The following is a 24,719-nucleotide window of genomic DNA, read 5'->3' as shown; positions in this document are numbered from 1 at the left end:
TTTCAGGGGGTGTTATTCCTTTATTATAGCTGAGCTGAGACAGGAAACTTGAGGCAAGAGAGGCTCAATAACATGTCGCAGAGGGCCACTGGTTGGCCCAGAGTCAGGGCTGCTGTGGGTGTGATTAAGCCTCAGTGGGACCCCGCCAAGGCGCCCCAGCACCAATATACTTTGTTGCTCTATATGTCACTAGTATTACTATTATTTGGCTGATACAGGCCCCCCTCCCCAAGGTTCACATTCACAGCACTTGACCCCATTTTGATGAAGATAGATATTTAACAATGGAAGAGATATTTAACTGGTGAAAGGAAAACATACATAGAGAAAGAAGAGTCCTTATTAACTATTCAGTCAGTTTAAGTTCCTCTGAATTACATTTCAGATATGTGGTGAGAAATAATAGGAGAGGGGGAATAAGGGAAATCTCTCGATTGCTATTCTACTGTGTCCTGTTCCTATAATGATCACATTTACAACATCCACTTCAATCAAAAACTATGCTGAGAACTATGGCATTGTGTTAAATCTTTTACTGTCACTATGGCACAGTGCCATTTGTCTTCCTGCTGTGATTGGCTCTTTATTTAGCTCCATACAAGAGCCTTCAGGAAGCCTGTGTGCTGATTGGAGGTCTTATCATTGTTAATTAGCTCAATTAAGTCATTAGGAGGGTCCTTAGCCTCGTTTCCTGGGGCCACGCAGGTAGTGCTCCCTCCCCTCATGTGCCGGTGTGTGAATACAGAAAGACGGAGAAAGAGAGAGAGAAATGGAAGTTGGTTAGATCATTTCCTCAGCAGTGTGTGTGTATGATGACAGACAATACACTGAACATCAAAGTGTGTTACCTAAATTCATTACAAGTGTCTAATTTTGGTTTATTGGTGACACAGATCATTTGTTTTTGTTTTTGTGTCTTTGTGGTGTCCAGGTGTGATATGGCCTGCAGTGATAAAAAACACACATCTGGAGCAGAGAGAGCACACTATACCCAGATGTGCTCTAGTGAGACACACATTACACACACTCTGTACGACAATCATAGGTTTTTACTCTGTGTGTGTCTGTGTGTCCAGACATCAGCTGTATCTGTCAGGTGTATTTGTACAGAAGTTGACAGATGTTATTTTGATGTTGATGAGTTTTGAGAGTGACAAAGGACAAAGAGAACAGACAACAATGAAACGTACACGTACACACAGTCTTTGCTATGAAGTCAACCATGAGACAATGTTTGGTCAAGCATGGTTGGGTGGAGAGGCAATTAGTAAAATCTACAAATGCGGAGAGACGCTGTGTCTCCAACTCCAGCTGTTGTGTACTTACAAATTGGTTAATTACTGTATGCGTGTGCTCCAGTTAATGCAAACAAGTGTTCATGTATGATTCACATAAACCTATAATTGCTAACACCTACATGTTGGAACAAAGGACCTTTGTGTCAGCTGCCGCCCTGCTCCCCCCCCAAGCAATACACAAACAGATGTTAAATGTTACGACCATTTCGCCATAATAACGTGACCTGATTGCTAATTGAATAAGAGTTGACTTTAACCCTAAAACTGCTCGAATCTAAAGTGTAAAGTTAGCGTATCCAAAAGCATATTAAAGGAAACAATCAACATGTTGAATATTTAATAATTGTTATAACTCAGGGGCAGCACGGCGGCATAGTGGCACACTGTTGCTCCACAACAAGAAGGTCGCGGTTTGTCTCTGTCTGTCTCTGTGATGGACTGGAGATCTGTCCAGGGCGTACCCCACCCTCGCCCCCTGTGACACAGAAACAGATAAGCGGTAGAAGATAAATGAATGTTATAACTCACTCCAGTACATTTTCTGTGTACACATCCACTATAAATGTTGAACTCTATCTGGCCAGTTTCTTTTATCTACCAAAGTGAAAGTAAAAATTGTGGCTGTTGCGTGACTGAACTAGTTAACATGCACAATTCATTTTGAAGTGAGTCTGAAGTACTAAAACAGGAGCCAAAAGGAAATGAAAAGTCAATATAATAGTAACATAATATTTGCCAACGTTCTGCTGCACAAGGTGGATTAAGACATTTCTTGACTACTGCTGTCACCATTAAGTATGTCAAAATATGAGTGGCCTGTGAATGAATGGAAATTGAATGTTATTAATATTTTCATGCTATCGATATGGCACCATGTTAGTCTACTGCAGTCCTCTGAGGGTGGGGGGTTATTTGACTGAAGAAAGAGTTACAGACGGAATGTGAAGAGGTCACTTGAAAGAGCAGTTGGTGGCAGGTGTGTAGTTGACAGCAAATAGCTGTCAGTTAGAAGGACAACTCTGTCTTCCTCTGCTATATTTTTCCAAGTAGCTTCTGTCAAGTAGCTCTCTCACAAAGCAAAGGTCAAAATACATTTCTTACCAGTTAGACCAAAATGTCCTGGCTCGTGGTATAATTCTTCATATTTTTCTGTAAAAAAAAAAATGGAAAGGGGGGTAAACAGCAGCACGGATCTCACAGGACCGCTTGAGCAAGCTGTAAGCGGCATCTATTGTGTGGCTCTGCTGTATCCGTGGAGGTGAGGATCTGAAGAGCAGCAGCACAGAGAGAGATAGGCAGAAAAATTAGTAGATAAAAAGGAGAGATGGTGATGGAGAGGAAGACGCTTACCACAGAGACAATGAAACAATGCCCTCCAACCACTGACATCTCTTTGTTGGAAGTGTGTTTGTCTGTGTAGGCCTGCGCATGTGTGAGCATGTATTAATATTGATTTAGCATTCTGGCGGGGGGTCTTTGAACCTCACTTTCCCTGCTCAAGCCCCGAGAGACTTAGTTTAGATACACACACACAAGAAATGGTGTCAAATGTAATTAATGACATAACCTGGAGCCTTGACAGAGGGACAGAAAGACATGCACTGTGCGTGGCTTTTGTGAATATGAACCTATACCTGTGCATTTGTACATCTGGCCCTTCGCAAGATGAAGACATAAAGCCGACGAGAGAAAGGGGAGGACTAAACTGTGATTCCCAGTAGTTGCTCGGCTCTGCATGTGAACTCTCTTAAGTAGACTGGAGAACTGCTTAACTCAGCACTTGTCTATGCATGTGCATGGACCTGCGTTTCAAACTGAATGGTTAATCCAAAATGCTGCTGTCATGTATCCGGTTTTATGCTCATGAGCTTGCAGACAAGAGGCAGATCCTACGAGTTATCCAGATGACAGGAGCTTTGCCTTTGGTGTCCCCGAAGATGATCAGCTACAGTAAAATGAACATTTATTACACAGTGCATACATGACTAACTGAATTAACATGAAGAGATGGTCATACTTATCAAAGGTTCATTTTAATGAGGCCCACACACGGAAGAATATCTTGAATAGCTCGAAGATACAAAGATTTGGCTTGATGAATAGCCAATATTATAACAGTTGAAATCTGCCATTTGTAACAGTTCTTAATTTCCTCACCTTCTTCTTTCATTTATCTTGGCAAAAATTCTGTGTGAAGTTTCTGATGACACCAGCGTGACAGCTTATCTGACCTTAGATATATTTCTTCTTGTCTGTCTGTCTTATCTGCCAGTTACTTTGTTGGTCTAGCTATCCTTGGGGAGTCTCTTCATGAGTCTATACAAACACATACACACACACACTAACACAAATCTCTAGACACATGTATATTTGATTCCTGCCTCAGAATAATTAATAACGTTGTGTTATTTATTTATTTGTTTGTATTTGAGGCTGACAGAAGTGAGAAGTGTGTGTTTGTGATTGTGTTCTTGTGTACTTCTGAGTGAGAGCATGTGGAAGTTGTTATTTTATTATTCAACTGCAGTACCGTGAAATTTTTTGATTGTGTTGCCAGGGAGCACTTTTTCTAATGTCTGTCTGTGTAGTTCACCGTTCATTTTAGTGCATTTAGATTATGTTTGTCGTTGATGATCTACACACAAACCAGAGAGCTGGCATGTTAGATACATTGTGCTTGAATTAGTTGGAATTTACCTTTTTGTTGCAGACGTGTTTTCTTCAACTTGCCCTTTACTTTTATGTGTTGAATTTCAACATCCCTCAGTAAACTCACTGTTAAGTTGGATTTTACTCCGGTCAAGAGATCAGTAATGATGCAATAGAAAGAAGAGCTAGAAAGAACAGGCTTTGAATCACTGTGGTGTTTCTGCTCGCTGCCTTTTTTCTAATGCTTTTCTCCCGGTGTGACTGTGAAGGTGTAAAACGGTGAGTGTAGAAAGGAACCTTTGCCCTTTGAGTTTTAGGGGCTGGCACCAAATCCTGACAACTGCTGTTTTACAGTGTGCTTCAGAAAGGTGTCATATTTCTACCTTAATTCTAGCTGTGCTGGAAATATCTCACTGCCATATCTCATTGTCTGTGTTTCAACCGGTATAAATGATAATATAAAACACATTTGCAATTGTTTGTGTGCATGTGTGTGAGACATCCACCACAGCTCAATGACCCATCACAGTAACTCAAAAAATTTGAGTACAGTGTCAACTTTCGTTGCTTTTTCTTTTCTCACTGGAATATTTTTATGTTAGTGCTTCTACTGTGTCAAACTGTCAATCACCAAAAGTGAAGTCCCTTATAGGAAACTAAGCCCTTTACTACCTGGCACCTTGTGCATTTAATTAACCATAGCCCATAGAGACAAAATAGTTCAAGAGTAATTAATTATAATCATTTGATATTGGTGTTTAATCTGACAAGGTCACGCAGTTGATCAATGCTCTGAGCAGGTAATCAACAGCTCCCTACTTTACTAGTGACCATACCATTCCTGAGCATTCAGGCGTGATTGGGCTCCTTGTAATCTTGATCGTAACCTAGTCCAAGCAGCAGGAGGTTTCTTTTCAGTCAGAAGTTACCTTGATTAGCCTCTTAAAATAGCTTGGGCACATACACACACCGTCATCTGCTCTGAAATTGCTTTAAAGGAGCCTTAATCTCAGTTGTGTAGGGGAAGCACTTCAGATAAGCATTTCTGTGATTATGACATGTTAAATTGGACTATGTCTGCCCCCCCCCCGTTTCAAAACATGGTCGTTGGCACGCAGTAACTAAAAACTAAAACTAACCAGCTGAGCATTAACGACTGGGATTTCTTTTTCCCCCCCACACAGAGTAAGTGGAATAGATGAGAGAAACACAGTTGAAGCATTGAGCATGTTTTTTTTTTTTCTTCTTCTTTTTTCAGATGTTTTCAGAAAGGGCATTTGTTTACTCCAACCTGCTGACCTTGATGATTTTAACATTTGGTTTTCCCGGTCCATCCACAACCCATCTTTGGTGAAATTAAGCGCAGACTTTTATTTTTCACTATAGACCACTCTTTTACCATCGATAAATGCTGCATGTCCTGCTATTTGTCTGTCTTTGATGCTTACTCCATTTACTCGTAGCAGTCATGTTTACAGCCAACAGGCTTCCTCCATCTCTCCTGCTCACCCACCCACACACACTCACACATGTACAGTGTGTGGCTGAGGGAGGTCTCTAGCCATGGTTGCAGGTATCTGGCAGGCTTTTCCACACATGACCTAGTAGTGATTTACTGTCTTCATTAGCATGCTACCACTCTCTGAGTGTGTTTTTGTGTGTGTGCATGTGTGTGGGCGAAACGTTTGTGCTTTGGGGAGGTTTAGAGTTGGCTAGCTATGTGTCTTTTGTGTTGAAGTTGAGTGTGTTTTGGTTGTGTGCAAGTTTTTGGAATCAATAAGAAAATTCTGCTCTCAACCTCCCCTAGTGTTTCTATTCTTTTCTACTCTATATCCTGCTATTCTAGTCACTTCTAGTGTGTTTGTTGTATTGTTTCTATGACCACAGCGTGCTTGAGTTTGGCACGGCTTGCTATGGCACTGTGGCGTGTGTTTGTGTGTGTGTCAGAGGGAGAGAGAGAGGGAGAGAGAGAGAGACAGGCAGGGTGGCTCAGTTGGGGATGTAGCTGGCCAGGGCAGGGGGCGAGGACAGACAGGCTGGACCAAGGTCACTCCCACTGTGTGTGTGTGTGTGTGTGTGTGTGTGTGAGTGAGAGCTTGTGTATACTCCGGTATTCACGTCCACTTGTCCATCTGAATACAGCTGAGGATGTGGCGAGCTCTCTCTCTTCCTCTTCTCCTTCAGTTAATCAATTTTTTTCCCATCATCCCAACATTTAGTTTGATGCAGCAAGAGGAAAGTTGAATGTTTATATTTTACTGGTCATTTAAAAAAATAAAAGGACCAAACATTTGCTGCTAAAAGCTTCTTAAACAGCAGTTTTCAGTGTTTTCTCCAGCTATATCACTGTAGATTGGATATCTTTTGGTTTTGGACTGTTGGTCAGGTAAAATGAACCTCTGGCTGTGGGAAATTGACTGCACTCTGTCTTTTCCTTTATCACACTCACTCTGTCCCTCGCCATATATCTTCCTGTCTCCTTCACCCTATCTGTCTTTCGTCACCGTATACGTCTCTCTGGGTCCAGATGGGCAGTTTGCAGGTTAACTGGAACAGCTGGAGCTGCATTATTAGCATCCTGCTGTGAACTCTTATTGGCTCTGCTCCTCTCCTCTTTTCCTGCTCTCTTCTTCCTCGGTCAGTTTGAAGACTTGGACTTTTTAGTCACACAGAAAGAGATGTGAATGGTTAAGAAAGCCTCTCAGTGCTTTTTATGTAGTTATGTAGACAAGTTTGTATTTATCATTAAAAAAATTAGTTTGGTCATTTATCGCCTCATTGTTGCTCATTTTGCTTTTTTTTTTTCCCAGAGTAGCAGGTGGTAGATGGTCAGTGTCGTGTTTACGAAAGTAATTTCTTGATGTGTTGAATCATGGGAGTTGCAATCTTTGGTGGTCTATGATTTCATATGAGAAAGAGTGTGTGTGTGTGTGTGTGTGGGTGTGGGTGGGTGTTTTGGGGTGAACAGAAAATTAAGCATGTCTCTCAGGCCTTTCTCTGCAATTTTGGTGCATGTTTGTGTGTGTGTTAATGTTGTTGTGGAATGGAGATTGGCTTTTTAGTGGTATTTGGATGCAGAGATGCAGCGGGGATAAGCCTGCTAGCTCCCTCTGACTCCCCCTGGGAGCACAGATTAAAGAAACACACAGACACACACTGGTGGAGAAAAACACACACACATGCACACACGCCACACACCAGTAAACAGCAGGATAGGATTAGATAGAGGTAGGTAAACACACTCCCACATACACACATATCTAGTAGATTTAGTACAAAAAAAAAAAAGGAATGATTATTGGATCGTTGATTTGTCTGTTTCCTCTCTCCACATCTCACACACACTCTCTCACATTACCCTAAACTGTAACATCGCAGTCTCTATAGAAAAGAATAAAAACGTCAGTGACAGTTGTTTTTCAAAACAGAGCGATTTAGCCATTCAGAGAAAGGACGAGACAGTCAGGGGTGACCCTCTCTCCATCACCTTGACAACTAGATCAGAGCCTTGATTAGAGTTGCCGTGGTGATTAGCCATGGATACAGCCGTGCTGGCTAACCTGGATGGGTGGGTGATTTTATGTGCACGTGTTGTTGTGCGTTCAATCCACCTTTCTCGTCAATCTGACTTTCAAAATCTCCTTCATCTTTGTGTGTGTGTCTACATGTGCAACTTTATATCTTAAAGCCAACCATAATGTGCAAGTTGTAAAAATTGAGGATTCGACAAAAACAACAACAAAAAAAAAGAAACTTTATATCCTCTATAAAATGAGCAATAAGATAATTTCACAACAATGTCAGTGACAAAAATCATTAACACATCTAGTAAAAATAAGAATACCTGTAATTAATTTAAGGCATGCCCAAAACCACCATAAAGGCTGTTATAACCCCTCACGGACGTCTTCTGTATAGCTTTAACCAGCATCAACACACAAACAGATTAATACACATACACATATTGTTGATGTGCATCCGGGGGGCTGTCGTTGTGTTTTACATATGTAAACAGATGGGAGAATGGAGAGAGTATGGGAAAAACAGGAGGATGGAAGAGGGAGGTAAAAGGGACAAGAGAGAGTGTGGAGGGGAGAGAGGCAAGGAATGGGTGACATGGGAAACTGAGATACTTCAGTTTTTAAAGGTTATCCTAGGGAGTGGCGAGCCTGTGTGTATGTATGTGCGTGTGTGTCTGTTTGCCTGTCCGTCTGTGTGTGTGTTGATGGTTTATTCACACACAGTGATTAGGCTTATTCCCTCCTGGCCACTTTCAAGCTTTCAATTAAGATTCTAAACACAAATATACTCTGCATTCATTACTCTCATCCCTGCTAACGAGGTAAAAAGAGGGGTGTGTGTGTGTGTGTGTGTTAGTGGATTTGTGTGTTTATTGGTGGAAATGATAATTCCCCATTTTCCTGTGAAAGTCCTGAGCGATGATTCCAAGGCCAGAGTGATGATGTGTGCACCTCCTCTGTTTGAATATTAAAGTCTCACTACGTATGATAATACAACACTTTCATGTCAGCTGCTTGTTGTTACAGTTTAATAGTCCCTCTTACAGAAAATGTATCTTTGTGCAGTTAATGTGAGCTTTCATTACACACCCTGCTCTGTGCTTTTCCTGCAGTTTAGTGTGTTCATATGAATAACTCGTAGGCCCAACGTGCTGGACAGTATTCTCTGCTTAAAATGAAAAATCAAATGTTTTTTAATTCTTAGTGACATTTCCAGCATCAGATACTTGATTTATGATAATGTCTACTTGCTGGAAATTGGAGAGCTGTGGTGAAAACCAGCCACAGCTTTACAGTCAGTTGCCAAATAGTGAGATCAGACAGTAATACAAGCTGTCAAAGAGTCTGACAGGTTACCAAAGTCTGATCTGAATAATAGTGATCACTGTGAAAAAATAATACACCTTAAATTTACAAATTTCTCTGATCAGGTCTAAATATTTATCACACAATGCATCAGCAAGGAAAGTTTTTCAGTTTGAAACATGGTTGTTACAGCAGTGAAGTTGCTAATGTATTTATTGACTCTTTCATTTTATTTTTATTGTTATTATTAACGTATGATTTTTTTTTTCTTTTTATTGATTTTTCCTTGATGTACAAAACAAAAGAGCACCACTCACTAAAAACAATTAATATGTGTTTGTGAATTGAAGGACACATTTAGAGTGTGAATGTTTCCCCTTAAATAACCCAGAGAGACTGAAAGACGGGAATAATCCATTGTGTGTGTGTGTGTGTGTGTGTGCGTGCATAAAAGTAAGAAGGTTTTTGGCTTTAACGGGACGGAGCGCTCCAGCTTCCTACTGTTATGTAATCTGATAGGGAAAATCCAAGCTGCTATTTGCTTGTACACTCACACACACACACACACACACACACACACACACACAGTCTCCTTCCAAGACACACGTGCACTCTCATGCACTACACAAATATGCTCGATTTGTGCTTCCTTTCATTATACACACAAACACAAACTGGTTATCACCATATGCTACCTTTGTCGGCCAACAGAGTCTGTCTTTGTGCTCGTGTATATGAGTGAAGGTAACTATTCCTGAGGAATGAGGAATGCACCCAGTAGTGACAGAGGGAGGAGTTTTATTGTTGTCTTTCCTCACAGGTTACTTCAGCAGAGTTGATTTTATGATTTGCCTCCATTCTAATAATGAATGTACGTTGTTCCTCCCTTTTGTTGTCTGCATGTGGCCACTCACTAATCACCTTGAAAAGCAAAAACGATTGATAAATTCCACTGGACCTTCACTTCCTCCACATCTGCCATCTGAAAAGCCAAATGCGAGGGCTATTTACAAGTCACAGAACGATGCCTTCCTTTCCCTTTGCAGCTGTGTTGGCAGTAATTACACATCTTCAAGACGTAAAGCGTTTTCCAGCTTTTTGGAGCTCTCTATCAGCTGCCTGTCGAGGTATAATCACGTACAATGGACTGTTCTCTGCTGTTCCTTCTTTTATTCTTCTTTCTCATCTGCAGCTGGGTCGGTCTGGATGATATGTGTGACCTGGCCTGTCACAGCCTCCTACCTGCTCTTGGTTGAACATGGTTTGGCAACTCTCGAGGAACGAGAATTTCCAATATGTGACCAACATACTCTTGGTTAGAGAAGACATCTTAGCAACACGAAAAGACATGAAAGTGAAGCAGAAAGTCAAATCGATATATGGCGCTATTTATTGTCTCTCAGTCTCTGGTTCCAGCATCTCGTGTGTGATTCAGCGATGTGTATAGAATTAAAGTTGCAGACTGGACTCTCAGTGAGTGGTTGTGCCCACAGGTTAACCTCTGATGGAAGACCTGAATAACTTCTCCACAAGCCAAAGATAGACATTTCTCTCTATCAAAGGTGTACAAATCTCACACCCTGTCACTGTGAAACAAACTGTAGAAATCCACACGGTAAGATGAGGAGTAAACAAATGGTGAAAATATTAACAATTACCTCACAGAAAGAGTGATAGAAGCAGAGAGGGAAAATGGAAGATGAGAGAAGGGAGGGAGAATGTGTGTGGGTGTTGTGTACTCGCGGGACCTCGGCACTGCAGCATTCTTTCTGTGTGTGTGTGTGTGTGTGTGTGTGTGTGTGTGTGTGTGAGTGTGTGTGTGTGTGAGAGAGAGAGAGAGAGAGAGAGAGACAGAGAGGGTGAGTAAAGGTGTGGGGCACTCTTGGGACCCCTCCAGCACTGCAGCAGGTTGCGCGCGTGCACGAGTGTGTGTATGTCTGTCTGTGTGTGTGTATTCTTCAGCCCCCACACAACCAGTGGGTCAAGCTCACCCCCCCCCCCCCCCCCCCCCCCCCCCCACCGCCCCACATCACCCCCCCCCCTCCCCTCGCCCCCTGGTTGCCATGGAAACACACCTTGAGCAAGCCCCCCAGAGAGGTGCACACTCCTCCTCCTCCTTCCGTCCACTGCTCTCCTCTTTTGCTGCACTCTTTCTTTCTCCCAACGCCTCTGTTGGTCTCCCCCCTGTCAATCCCATCATCCCTCCCTCCAGTCCTCTCTATACAGTCTTCCCTCCTCTCCCCCTCTTTCCACCTTTTTCTCCCACTACCTCTCCCTCGCTGTCCTCGCCATCAGTCGTCTGGCTTGGTTTACGGCCTTTACGCCACAAGGGACCAAATACACACACGCTTTCTGCTGCTCTTACACACACACAGTCTTGTGCAGTGTGACGATGGGAGGGGGTCGGCGGGAACAGAGAACAGTAGTAATGGGGGGAAGACGTGGAGCCCGAGGGACCCCCAGCAGCTCACACAGAAACAGAGTGGGGGTCTGGGCACCCAATGGAGTTCCCCAGTCCAGACTAAGGAAGGGTTAAGAGGTGTGTGTATGTGTGCATGCTCTTATGTCTGTGTGGTGTAATAAGGGAAGGCAAGCACCTTAGGGATCCATCTCCAACACAAATCAAGGAGCTCATTTATGTTCTGCTGCATGTTGCAGGGGGCTGTGATGAGGCCAGCGTGAATGCGTTTTGTGTGTGCGTGTGTGCATGTGTAAGGCAGTGTGTATTGGTGTGATGGGGATGATGCCACCTGGTCCCTCTCCTCTGGTCAATTAGCAGAGAAAGGAGGGTAATGGGAGAATGAGACTCAGGGAGAGCATGAGCAATGAGGGTGTGTGTGTGTGTGTGTCTGACTGCAGTGTCTTCCCTCCTTTCTTCCTGCCTACTGTCCATCCCAACATCTTACATTTCATTCTGTCCTTGCATTGTTTCTGTTTCTTTCTTTTCTGCCAATGTTCTCCGTCGTTTACTTTGGTGAAGCTGCGTCAGGAGCTGCGCAGACGTGCAGCAGCAACACACCAATTAGTAAAATTAGTAAAAGAAACCATAGCTTTGGAGTCGGCTCTTCCTTTCAGTGGTGTGAAAGCTGTCTTTTTCCATTTTGGTCCATCTTGTCTGATTCTCCTATTTTGTTTGAATGTTGTTGCTTGTTTGCCTGCTGCCCACTGTTAAAACATTAACACTGTGAGAAATGTTCATGATAGCAGTCACTTACCCAACATGACAATTCACAGTAACTTTTAAACTGAGTGCCACTCTTCAATACATGGTGTCCAAACAGAAATGCCTGGCTTTATATTCCCTGTGAAGAATTGAAGAACAACGTCCTGGGTACCACACGAGTTGGCATAGCAACAAATCAAGAACACGGATAATGAGAATCATCATGACAGCTCGTACATTTCTGTGACTACCTTAAAGGGTTAGTTGTGTAATGGCCATTCTATCAGACAGGGAGATTTGTAATTCATTACTCGTTTCATACTGGTTTCACCATCATATTGCTTTATCACTAATTACTAGTTTGAAAAACAGAAAAGGAGGACACAACTTGATTCATGTCAGTCTGAGTAGAATTAGTGACCAGAATACGAGGCATAAAATAATCCACAAACTTACTTTGATGTGAATTAAAAAGCCAAAAAAAAGTTTATATTCTGTTTGGTGAGAACAAACTCTGAGTCCTAACCTTCACCCTACATCTCTCTCTCCCCTCTCATCCCTCCCTCCCCTGTGTTCTCTGTCCCAGCATAGGCCTCCCAGGGCTCTGTATGCGTGTGTGTGTGCGAGCGTGCGTGCGTGATTGTGTGTGTGTGTGTGTGTGTGTTGTGCTGGTGGATCAAATGCACTCTGTGAGGCAAAGCGTAGCGGCAGGATGCTGTACGGCTCTGTCATCTCACTATGGGTCACATACACACACACCCACTCACACATGGACCGGGTCTCAGAGGGGGACAGCATACAGACACTGCGGTCTCCCCACACACTGATCAAAACAATGTATTTGTCAGAAAAGAGAACTCTTTCATGGGACACACGGACACACAGACACTCACACACTCACACACAGGCGTTGGAGGCCTCTCTCCATGCCCTTGTTCCGGACAGCCCAATTATCTCTTTGCACCTCACTGTTTTCCCTTCAGTTCTCCCTCTCTCTGTCTGTCTGTGTCTGTCTGTCTGTCTCATTCCATCTCTCACTCCAGTTTTTGTCTTTTTTCATCGGTAGCCACTTTTGTCACTCAGCCTGTTATTGATTGACATTTAATTAGCTTCCAAAGTTTCTTTCGTTGGACTTTGCTGATATCATCTTTGTATGGTGCCTTAGACGCTCACACATTCCCTAAAACTCAGGGAACAAAAAAATCTGTACAAATTTCGGCTGTCACTGATCATATGTTCTGAAAGTTGTCGAAACAATCAGCAATTCTGATAATTAATTGATTTGCTGGTTGTAGCTTCTTCTTGTTACTTGGTTTGTCACTTTTAGGATGTAAATTTAAGAGTGTTTGGGAGTTTTGGGCCGTGGGATGATGAAAACAAGCCTTCTTAAGATTTTATCTTCGTGGTTTCTGGAGAAATAGCTTGTCCGTAGTTTTATTTGAACGTAAATACCCAGGAAGGACCATCACATGTCACAGTGGACAAGATAAACAGTAAAACAGTTATTACACTTCCTGCAGTTTGTTGTCTTATATAGAGAGATCGGGTCTGCTTCTGCATTCGAAACGCAATGATTTGCATTGATGCAGTTGATCATTTTGCTTACACAATATATCTGTAGCCATTTCATCAGATACTGTCTGACTCAGATTACCAAAAATGTCACTGTCTAAAATCTTTGACTCTGGGTTAATGGGCACATCAGTGTGTGCTGCACATGTAAAGGTAGTCAGTGTTTGACTACTTTTTCTGGCAGAGTGTGGGACAACTTCTGAAGAAAGCATCACCCCTACTGAGGGCAAGATCTTTAAGGTAGCTTCTATAGAGACCCCCAACACACACAAAGGCACTGTGAGACCACTAAAGCGTCGGCATTATTTACTTCTTCACCCTCTGCCCCGATCTGTGCCATTTGCATCTCTCTCTTTTTGGCATTTTGCTTCTGTTAAGTTTGAAACAACCATGTTTGAAGAAATAAAAGGGATTTTACTAATACAAGGGATAGTACCATGATAATGAAAATATGAATTATAACGATTAAAATGGTAGCGCTGCACACTCCACCTTCTCCCTCCCACTTTCTCTCTGTGTCTCACTCCATGTGATTCTCCTGCTGTTTCAATCTCCTAGTAAATGATAATGAACCTCTATCTGTCTCAGTATGTCTCGGACACACTGGCGCCCCACACAACCTTGCAGCCTTTGAGGTTTGTGTGTATCTGTGTGTTTGGAAAGGGGATTTTTGGGGGACCAGGGGCATGCAGCATACCATCTCATTCATATAAGCACATGTGGCACCCACCAAACACACACAGGCACACGCACACACAAATACACCCACAGCTATTGAGAAAGGATTAGGGCACCCTTGTGTCGGCCTTTGAGGCAAGGAGAGATAGGAATCTTTGTGTGCGTGTGGGTATTAGTCAGTATGGGTGTCATGGATGTATGATTGAAGACGTTATTAACCCCGCGATCCCCTGCAGCTCTGCAGCTGAAGTTCTGCAGACTGTTTGAATATGTGTGTGTTTGCGCGTACGCGTGTGTCTGTGCATCCAAGTATATGTACACACTTACAGGGCGTGGGTTAAGGGAAAAAGTGGAAGACTCAGATCAGTGTGTCACTAAGTCAGGATGTGTATACGTGTGTGTGTGTTTGTGTGCACGCATGTTTGTGCGATCTTCTTTGTGCATATGTGTGTGCAACTCCACAGGGGTCACAGATTGGTCCGCAGAAGACACCATCTGATGTCTCCGGGCAGTACAGTCCTATGGTGTGCATGTGTGTGTGCCCCCACATGGTGTGTGTGTGTGTTTGGACGACTGGGGCATTGGTCCTGTATGGTACAATAGTGATAAGGACAACAGGCAGGAGACCTGAGCATCAAGGGGTGCGTGTGTGTGTGTGTTTGACGCCCACCTTTCATCTGGCCTTTCACCGTGGGTGCTGTGATGTCACTCGCACCTTCTTAAAATAGACACACATACACAAACACTGGCATAATCCTCAATTGTGAGTGACAACAATGGCAAAGGCTGGTTGTTACCTGGCTGTACTTGAATCCTCTGTCTTACTCTCTTATTACGCATTTACATCATAGTGATAGAGTAACTTACTCTGCAATGACCAAGTGTAATGTCTTTAAAAAAAAATTTTTAAAACAACAAGCACAATCTCAGCAATCTGTACAAATGAATCAGTAAAGGGCTGCCTTTACTGACAGGTGGATAAAAAAAATAGTAAAAGAAGCCTTCACAGACGCAACAAAAAGGGTGAATAAGTAGACTATATGTCAAGGGCTGCAACAAAGGAAGAGAGGTTTGAATTGAAGCCCACACAAATTAATCAGCGTGTGATGGACCAAGAGGGACGATAAGGAGACATGTAGGGAGGAATGGGCAATGTGAACGATAGATGTGTGACTACAATGGGGGAGGGCGGATAACGAGGACGGAGGGAGGAAAGGAAGGATGGCTATTGGAAGGCCAGATCATCCACAGCCCCGGTGGGGAGGACAGACAATTACCAGTTGGGGCAGATATGGCACTGGGGTTGCTGTGTGTGAGACTTGGGGGAGTGTACAAAACAGTAGGAAAAATGAAATGAGAATCCACAGCAGGGGAGAAGAGGGAGTGTATAATGCAACCTATATCATAATGTCGGTTTTAACAACTCAATTGATCTGGAGCTGAGGCTTAAAATTCCAATTCAGTGAAAGTGTTTGCTGGGGAAAGTATTAAGTTCAATTCCTTACAGGGCCATTAAGCTTATTTTAAAATAGTTTTCTGATGCTAAGAGAATGTTTTCCCAGAATGTATTCTCATATCCTTTCTGCCCAAAGTCATATGTAGCAAACAAACTTATGTTTACCTTCATCCGATTTCAGGATCCAACTTAATTATTGTTTGTTATATAGATATAGATATTATTTTGTGTTTTCAAATCAACATTGACAATGGATGTGACCAGGGAGAAAATGTGAGATGAAAGTCAAGCACATCTTTTTACACATTTAATGCTGTCACAGACAACCTGTCATGGTGTAACAGCTAAAATCCCAGAATACTGCAACAAATCCATCCTAAACGTAACCACAGAGCAGTGCCACTGTCAACAGTTAGCTTATACTCTACTCGTATTCCTGTCACTGCTTATTTGTCCACTTCAGTCTTTCTTTCTTTCTTCCGTGTTTGTCACTTTCTGATTATGCTCGCGACATCTTCCGTGTCTGTTGTATTAGTATTCTGTAGTAATGTCATGTTGTTGTTTGCGTGTTGCTTAATCCAGCCTACATATGCGTGTCTGTCTCCTATTTGCAGAGGAGGGCATCAATCACGAGTGCAAGCTGTGTAACCAGATGTTTGATTCACCTGCCAAGCTGCTTTGCCACCTGATAGAGCACAGCTTCGAAGGCATGGGAGGTACCTTCAAGTGTCCCGTCTGCTTCACAGGTGACACACACACACACACACACATCCACAATCACTCATTCACCTTCAAGGACATTAGCATAGCTGAGTCCTTCTCACTTGTGCCCTGTCCGCTAAGAACAAGGCAGCACACAATAGGAACACAGAATTGGCCTGTACGGCCACATAATCACACAAAACGCACCCATTATCACTCATATTTGTGAATATTATGTTACACATTAGCACCACCTGTCTCAAATTTAGTGCTTATGTGAATAAAAAACACCAGATAAGTGAAGTTAATATTGCTGCTAGTAGCAGATTTCAAGGTAAAGTTAAGTTGAATGTTAGCTTTAAACATTTGTGTGGTACCTGTTGAGGCTCAGGAACTGCTCTCTCTGGGTTACCCCCATCATGGTACATTGAAATGATGGGCTGCCATGCCTGTAAAGTTTTTGGCTTTGGGTAAACAGTAACAACACATTAGGAATATCCATTGTTTTAATGTTTCTAACTGTGGGAATAATATTCCAGCAGGGTGCCACTGCTACAGAAGCACTGAGTGTGTGTGTGTATGTGCAAAAGTTCATGTAGTAACAGCACCAAAAAAGAGCTAAATGTGAAATACCTTGTCCCTCTGCAGCCCACTGGAGGGCTGAAACAAAATGCTGGATGACCAAATTAGGCCTGTGCTGCTCAGTGGTTTGTTCTACCTACAGTATTTTACCAGAAACCAAGTCAGCACCTTTGCTCTCTCCCTCCCTTGTTCCATCTCTGACTGTTTATCCCCACATGCTCTCCCTCCCTCTTTCTGTCACTCCATCACTCCCCCCCGCCCTCAGTTGCTGAGTTTGTCTTGTGTTGTGTGCCTCCCCCCAGGTACACAGCAACGCTTTAAACTTTAACTCTATTCCTTGGTGGCTTATGAATTAGTAAGATGGGCACCACTCCTACGGGGAGGCTTAATAATTCAACACATACACACTCACAGTGAAAACCAAAAGTTTACTGAAACAAAGGGGAGAGAAAGAAAGAAAAGAGTATATGAGACAACAGTGGAGCGGAAGTTAAAAAAAGAGGAGATCATTTATTGATAAATATCACAAGGTCTGCTGAGGATAGCTCTTCCCATTTTCTTTTTTTATCTCCCTCTCTTTCTCTCTTTTTTCTGTCCAGTATACTCCCTCCTTTCCAGTCACCCCTCCATTTGGTTTGTGTTACTTTGTGTGGTTGTATGTACTGAAAACACATTTGGTTCTTTGTCTGCAGTAGTTCAGCTAGTCAGTGTTTTAGAAAAATGCTAACCTGTCCAGTATTTGGCAGTTTGTGGTAACACCATCACTCTGTCGTAGCTGCCTTAAGGTGTGGTAAACACTGAGTGACTGACTTCATCATGCAACTCGCTGTGTTTTTTTGTTTTCCCAGTGTTTGTGCAGGCCAACAAGCTCCAGCAGCACATTTTTGCTGTCCATGGGCAGGAAGACAAGATCTACGACTGTTCCCAGTGTCCACAGAAGTTCTTCTTTCAGACAGAGCTACAGGTAGGTTGTCTTAATTCTGTCTCTTCATTAACTAACACTTCTCTCGTTCCTCTGTGTGTGCAACCTTCTAGTCGGGCATGAATTAGGAAGATGGTATGTGCAGGAACAGGCACTGTAGTAAGTTGACTTTGTACCCAAAGGGAGTCACTATCTGAAAGTGTAATCAACATTTATTCTCACCCCAAACAAGATGTGTACCCACCTGATGAGACCACCTCCTTACTTCTTCAAGCTTGCTCTCCTCCTTAAATCTCTTCTTCTCCTCACAGACTCCTCTATTTACCGTTCTTATCTGTGTATTCTCCAGCCTTTTTTTTTTTTTTCCCTCCATTCCTCTGTCCCTCTCTCTCCATCTCTCCTCATGAGGTCTGAGCGGGGTTCTGGCAAGCCTCATGTCATTAGGGTCCAAACACATTTGAGTGTGTGTGTGCATGTGTGCATATGAAAAGGAAGAGAGGCTATAAGTCACCCAAGAGTAGGTCCTGGGCCAGCTGTGGCCAGGTCTGCAATGATGTAGACCCTCCTGTCCTCCTCCATCTCTTGTATTCCTTTGGCAGCACACGGATGACCTGCAAAACCTTGAGGTTAAACATCAGTCCTGTGAAAGGTGATGTCTGCAGCTCATGCTGTCATTCGCTCCTCTAACCACAGATATGAAGTCGATTACGGCATAGATTGTGTGTAAAAATCGGAGGATTATTCGAATCAACCACAAAACTTGGAAAATTGCTGAGATTTTTTTGAAGAACGCATCTCCCGCCATTTAATTTGTGATCAATATTCATGTGAAAAATGCGAATGTGGTGTATAATACATTGTTTCCACGATGTAGCTCTGCTTTAACATAACTTTGTGACACTGTCATCCAGGACAGGGGCAAGCACATAAACTATGACTAATCGATCAGTGTGTCTCATTAGCAGAGCATTTGGGCAATCTTCATTAGTGATAAATTTCACCATTTACAACAAGGCATCCACTCACTCTTTCATTTTTATTGTTCTGTTTGACTTACTAAAACTTCATAGCCCATGACTGGGCAGTGTGAAACTTTATAGACTACCTCAGTAGGATTTGTATGCAGCTTGTAATATTGACACACATTTAGTATGAGCGCTAATAAAAAATGCTCATGCCTTAATAAGTGCTGTACTAAACATGATTTCGATGTGCAAGCAGAGATGTGGACAAGCAAAGTCAGACTTAAAGTGATTGCTTGGTTGTAGGAAGGCCCTCCAGTGTCTCTCTGTCTCACACACACACACGAAGTGGCAGTGATACAGGGCCAAAGGAGGTGGGCATATGGCTGGCCAGTCCATTTAACAGCAGGGCGACTGCTGGACCCTGTCGGTTAATGTCCGCACATGGGCACTACTCACATGTCGTGCATTTCTGCTCACCGGTACGCATCTCTACATACATGCATACAGTATACATACTTTCTGAATGCGGCACACTAATGCCTCAACTCCTTCTTCCATTCATACCCAAAATTAGAATTTATTACCTTTTTTTGTTTTTGTTTTTGGACTGAATCTGGTTTCATTTCTTTGTGATTGTGTTGGTGTTTGTGAGGTGCAGGGTTTTTCTCATCCATCAACTCATCTGAGTCTGATCAGGTCACATGAGTTCGATTCTCTTGTTGTCATTCCAGCTAAGTTGAGCTCAGTTGAACTTTTTTCCCCTCCCTCTTCTCCTTGTACTTCCTCCTCTTTGGCTGCTGAACAGTGGCTGTATCCATCTTGTTACTCTTTGGTCCTAGCCCAAGTGTGTGTGTGTGTGTCTATGTCTTTGTGTGTGTGAAAACTTGCAGCCTGAGCCCGACCTGCCACAGCTCCATTGCCCCATGGGAGGGCTCTCTAAGTGGGCTAGACAGAAAGGCTGACTGAGGGAGATGGAGAGCAACAACCATGGAGGTTAATGCCACTGCTAGCTGTTATCACGTGTGTGCGTGTGTGTGTACGCATCTGCCACAGAAAGTGGAATGGGGTAATTTGTGTGCGTGTGTGTGTGTGTTTTAATGAGGTGCGGATGGATGAAGAAGGCTGGTTGGCCAGCTAGAAAAGGCTTTGGCCTCTTTCAACCCCTCAGAGGGGCCATATGATGTTCAGCTCACTCTCTCTTTCTCTCTCTCTCCTTCACACACCCACACGCCCAACGGCCATTGCAGCATGGACATGTCGCTGCATCATCCTCTCTCCCTCCTCACTCCTTCTCTTTGCTTCTTTATTCCATCTCCATCTTTCCTTCTGCATACAAAGCCCTTCATATTCTCTCTGCCCCTCTCTCAATCACTTGTTTTCGCGTCTTTCTATCATCTCGTACTCATGCATCCCACAATTTTTTACTTTTGCTCTTCCTGTTTCTCCACCTCTCACTCTCTCTCTGTCTGACTTCCCCCCATCTGTCCCAGAAGAACCAGCCCCTATGCATATTTTAGCCCCTCTCCTCTCTTCCTCTCTTCTGTGTCTCTCCCCAGTGCCCCATAAATAGTGCAGACGTAAGCTGGTAAATAAGAGATGTTTTGGTGTGTGTCTGTGTGTATGTGTATGTGTGTGGGTGTGTAAATAAGAAATGCTGTGGCCCTGATCAGTGAGGCCCTTCTGGAGCTCTCCCTGCCTTTACTCCCAGAATTTACAGATGACTTTCTTTCTTTCTGTCTGTCCGTCATTCTTCATTTCTTTATTTGTTTCATGAATGTAGACAAAATTTTTCCTGTCCACGCTTTGAAGAATTTTTTTTTTTTTTTCTTTCATGTAATATCTGAATTGAACATGCACAGACTGCATCTTTCCCAGTATGGTATCAGTCGCCACATTCACAATATAGTATTTAAGCGAGACTGTCTCTGCCCAGCAGAAGTGTCTCATTCAGCTCTGTATCATCTCTGACTTTCCTCTGTTATTTTCCCTGACAGACCTCTTGATCTCTACATTTTTCTTAAGCCTCCAGGGGGTGCTATCCTGCAGCTCCTGCCCTCAATGCTTCCTTCTATCCCTCGCTTCATCCATCATGCTTGCACTCCTCCCCAGTCATCCCCCTTTTCTGTGTCTGTTGTGCTACGCCATCTCTTTTAGCTCTTGTAAATATTTAAACACTTCTAGATGGGTGGATTGCTGGTCAGATGAATAAATGGATGGATGTGGGGGATCCTCCTGTTTGTTTGTGTGCTGATTCCCTCAACTGGATCTTTCCCCATTTCCCCAATCTTCCCCGTCTACACAGAGTGGAATATTTGAGATTTGTACATGCACATACAACTGCAAACACCAAAGTGGGCTGAATTAGATGAACGGATTACGGGTCAGACTGAGGGTTACACCTGGAAAATGAAAAAAAAATATTTAAATGCCTTTTTTTGTTGTTGATTCAGAGCACAGATAAACTGCATGCACAGTTCAATGCCTTCAGTCCAGATAAGGGGTGTGTGTGTGTGTGTGTGTGTGTGTGTGTCAGTATGTGAGCTTGTAGTCTGTCTGTGAATAATGTTGTCTTTGTCTTTGTCTGAATCTAAGAGCCTCACTGTCTCCCTCCAACTGAATTATGGAAAGGTGAGAATGTGGTTGAACTGGCAATAGGGTTTTTATACGTGTCTGTGTGTGTTTGCCAGTTTCTGGGTCTTGCTTTTGGGTGTTGTGTTGTGTCAAGTCATAGTATGTACTCTCTGATCCAGGTATCCCTCGGCCCTGTGTGTGTGTGTGTGTGTGTGTGTGTGTGTGTGTAAATTTGATCCGTAGATCCCCATGGCCTTCCAGGGGAGCATACTCAGCTGCCCCACTACTCACTGGGAGACTCTGTGTTATTAGAATGGGGACCTGGGACATGCACTCTGTCTCACACACACACACACACACACACACACACACACTCACACTCACTCATGTACACACACAGTCCCTGATTCCCTGGACCTGAAGCTATTTGCAGACAGACAAAGACAAAAAGAGATTCAAAACAAAAGAGAAAGATGGCGAGACAGGCTGCAAGCTACAAGCTAGCCAGCCAGCTACTGTTGCCACTGCTGCTGGTACGGCTGGTGCAGCCTCTCGTGTTACCGCTGTTTGTCTCACAGTCCACTGTGCGAAGAACGCAGAAGAAACAGTAATACAAAAATGTTGAGACACAAAGTAGCACAAACAAAACAAAATCTTTTTAAAGGAAATTGAAAGAGATACTCCTGTGATCACATTTTACCCTGCTCTTTCTCTCAGCAGACATTTCTCTTCTTCTGACCACCTAAGAACAAAATGCATAAGAATTGTCTCTGGATTACTGCTGGGTTCATTGATTCACAGTGTGAATACAAAGCATATTCTCTTCCTGTTGGGTCTAGATAGAAAATACCCATATGTGATCAGTTAATCATCTGGAAATATTTATATTCTATATGTCAGTGTACATGGTGTGTGTTTATGTCTTTTGGAACTTGGTATGGAAAACCTTAAAAAGAAGCACACAGTGTGAGGAGTGCACAGAGGAAAAAATGATGAAAAGAAGCAACGTCGATGCTCTGAGGTAAAGCAGAGGAACAAATAGACAGATGCAGAGAGACAAACGACGGACAGAATGAGATAACGTGGGATGAAGAGATAAACGGAGGTAGGGACAGATACAAAGGAATTACACTATGTGAGCCAGCACCTGGAGGGTTTCTAACAGCTTGGACCATGTTCTTGTCATTTTGTGTGTGTATTTGTGTGCTCGTGTGACAGGTGAACAGAGGCAATGTGTCACGGAGCAGGACAGACTCCGCATGGCGTAGTGTTCTATCAACCCTGCCAAAATACGCTCACACACACATGAGCACGGCACTCACAAACACTTCGGCGGCTGAGAAATAATTCTAGAGCAGATGACATCAGGTTTTCTCGCTCTTCTTGAACCTGTCTCGAGGGTAAAATTCATTCTTGCTCTGGAGCTGTTTTATTCTGACTGTGTGTCATGTATAATAACTGTGTGAAAAAGTTTGAAGTTTTAATGTTAGCGTAAACAGATTTGTATAGTTTGACATCTTCTGACAGTTGCTTGGTTACAGTATGGATATTATTAATTCGTATCATGTCAGTTTTATATATATACGCACTGAAAAAATGTTACATTGACATGTTTTTAATGAACTTTTTGTCAGCCATATACAGCGGGGGGGTGTTTCTGTCAGCTTGCAGTATACCTATTATCTCATTGGTTTACGCTGCCCATTGGCTTGTTTATTAGTTGACTAATTGTCTAATATGGTCTAATATAGTCATGTGATTTCATTTAGGTAATCTTAGAGCAAAATTGAACTAAAAAAGAGGAATCGTATTTGTGTTGTGCTACAGATTTTACTGATCTGCTTTCCTCTTCTGTTCATTTTAATTATTGTCCGGTGATTGCTGGTACAGTCCGGATCCCCACGTTGAAGGACCACTGGAGTAAAGGACGAGGGTTCAAATCTAAATACTATGCATTCCGTCTCAACATTGTCAAAGTATTGTCAGTGCTTCCTCTATTGAAAATTCAAACAGTAAAGGTGAACCCAGTGTTTGGTTGGCCACAGATTCTTCAGCACTCCACACTCTCTCTGCACTTGGTTGTCCTGTATTCTCGCTCTTCTCTTCAGTACCCTGTGATAAATTTGTCCTTGTTAATCGTTCAGTGTGTAGTGCAAACTGCCCCCAGCCGTTTCTGTACATTCCTCATCAGTTCATCTATGAACCCAAACAATTCTTTTGTCTGCTCTCGTTCCAGTTCATGGGTGTGTGGTAAACGAACAAAAAAATAAAATGAAAAACTGCCTCTGCAGGGACTCATGTAGATTGAGCATGTGGATTTATATGACCGTGACATGGAAATCCTGTACATTCTACTGAATTATGTGAACTGGACTGGCTATGTTTGTGCATTCATTTGTACATCTTTATTATGTGTTCATGTTTGTGCTTCCTTAAATGCAAATCTTATATTATCCTGCCTGTATTTCGCTTGTGTGTGTGTGTGAGGTGAGAGCGAGTTAGATCATTAATCCTGAAACCTTCCTTGTTTTTTCTATAACGGTGTGACTCAAATGCTTCATGTGGCGTTCAGGAATGATAGTTCTTTGTGTGGTAGGTGAGGTCATTTCCTATTTTGTGTAGCAGTTCCAGCAGGGAGCCCGCACTTTTTGCTGTAAATCTGGTGTCGATCTCTGGGTGTTTACCTTTGACAGTGTGTGTGTGTGTGTGTGTGTGTGTGTGTGTGTGTGTGTGTGTGTGTGTGTGTGTGTGTGTGTGTAAAATCCTTATTCTGAGAGTGTATTTTGGTTGTGTTTACTAGTCCAAACCTGGCTGTTTGGGCCAATAGCAACAGGGGAGGGGAAGTCCCCATGGGAGAAAGAAAGAGAAGGAGCACTCCAAACAGGACATGGTCAGAGAGGTCACCCCAGGTGGGGTGATGGAGCACAAAAGTGGACATCATGGCCTGGCTGGACAGCGAGATGTCTGAAGGTACTTCGTAGTAGATAATTTGGAGGTTATGTGTAGAGGGACATTTACATTAGGACAAAGAGAGGCAGAGGAAGCCAGACAGAGAGAAATATAAGAGTAGGAGGGGAGCAGGGAATACGTGTCAGTGGGATATTAAGGGCAGGGGGTGCGTTTATTTTCGATCTGCTCCCGAGGCAGCATCCTGTCCTGGACGGGTGGGGCTAAAGACAAGCCAGGGAGTAGAGGAAACGGGCTAAGACAGCCCATCTGCTAGTCCTGAACACACACAACCACACACAGCCACACACAGACACACACACAGACATTGACATGCTCACTCTGTTGGAAGAGTGTCAACTCTGGGCTATAAATACACTGAACCCAAA

At 43.1% G+C, this 24,719-nt stretch overlaps 1 protein-coding gene across 1 annotated transcript in view; it reads left to right on the top strand.

Moving 5' to 3' along the window:
- The window catches only part of znf423 (zinc finger protein 423), a 135,735-nt gene that overhangs the window by 105,457 nt on the left and 5,559 nt on the right, over positions 1 to 24,719 (top strand). Inside the window, exons 19-20 of the mRNA XM_029523169.1 lie at positions 16,257 to 16,388; positions 17,775 to 17,890. Of these exons, the coding sequence (XP_029379029.1) occupies positions 16,257 to 16,388; positions 17,775 to 17,890 (248 nt within the window). The remainder of the gene's footprint in view (positions 1 to 16,256; positions 16,389 to 17,774; positions 17,891 to 24,719) is intronic.

This window comes from Echeneis naucrates, chromosome 16, assembly GCF_900963305.1.
Source record: "Echeneis naucrates chromosome 16, fEcheNa1.1, whole genome shotgun sequence".
Classification (NCBI taxonomy): Eukaryota; Metazoa; Chordata; class Actinopteri; order Carangiformes; family Echeneidae; genus Echeneis; species Echeneis naucrates.
Note: the sequence above shows the minus strand (reverse complement) of the source record. Positions and strands in the feature narration are given on the sequence as shown.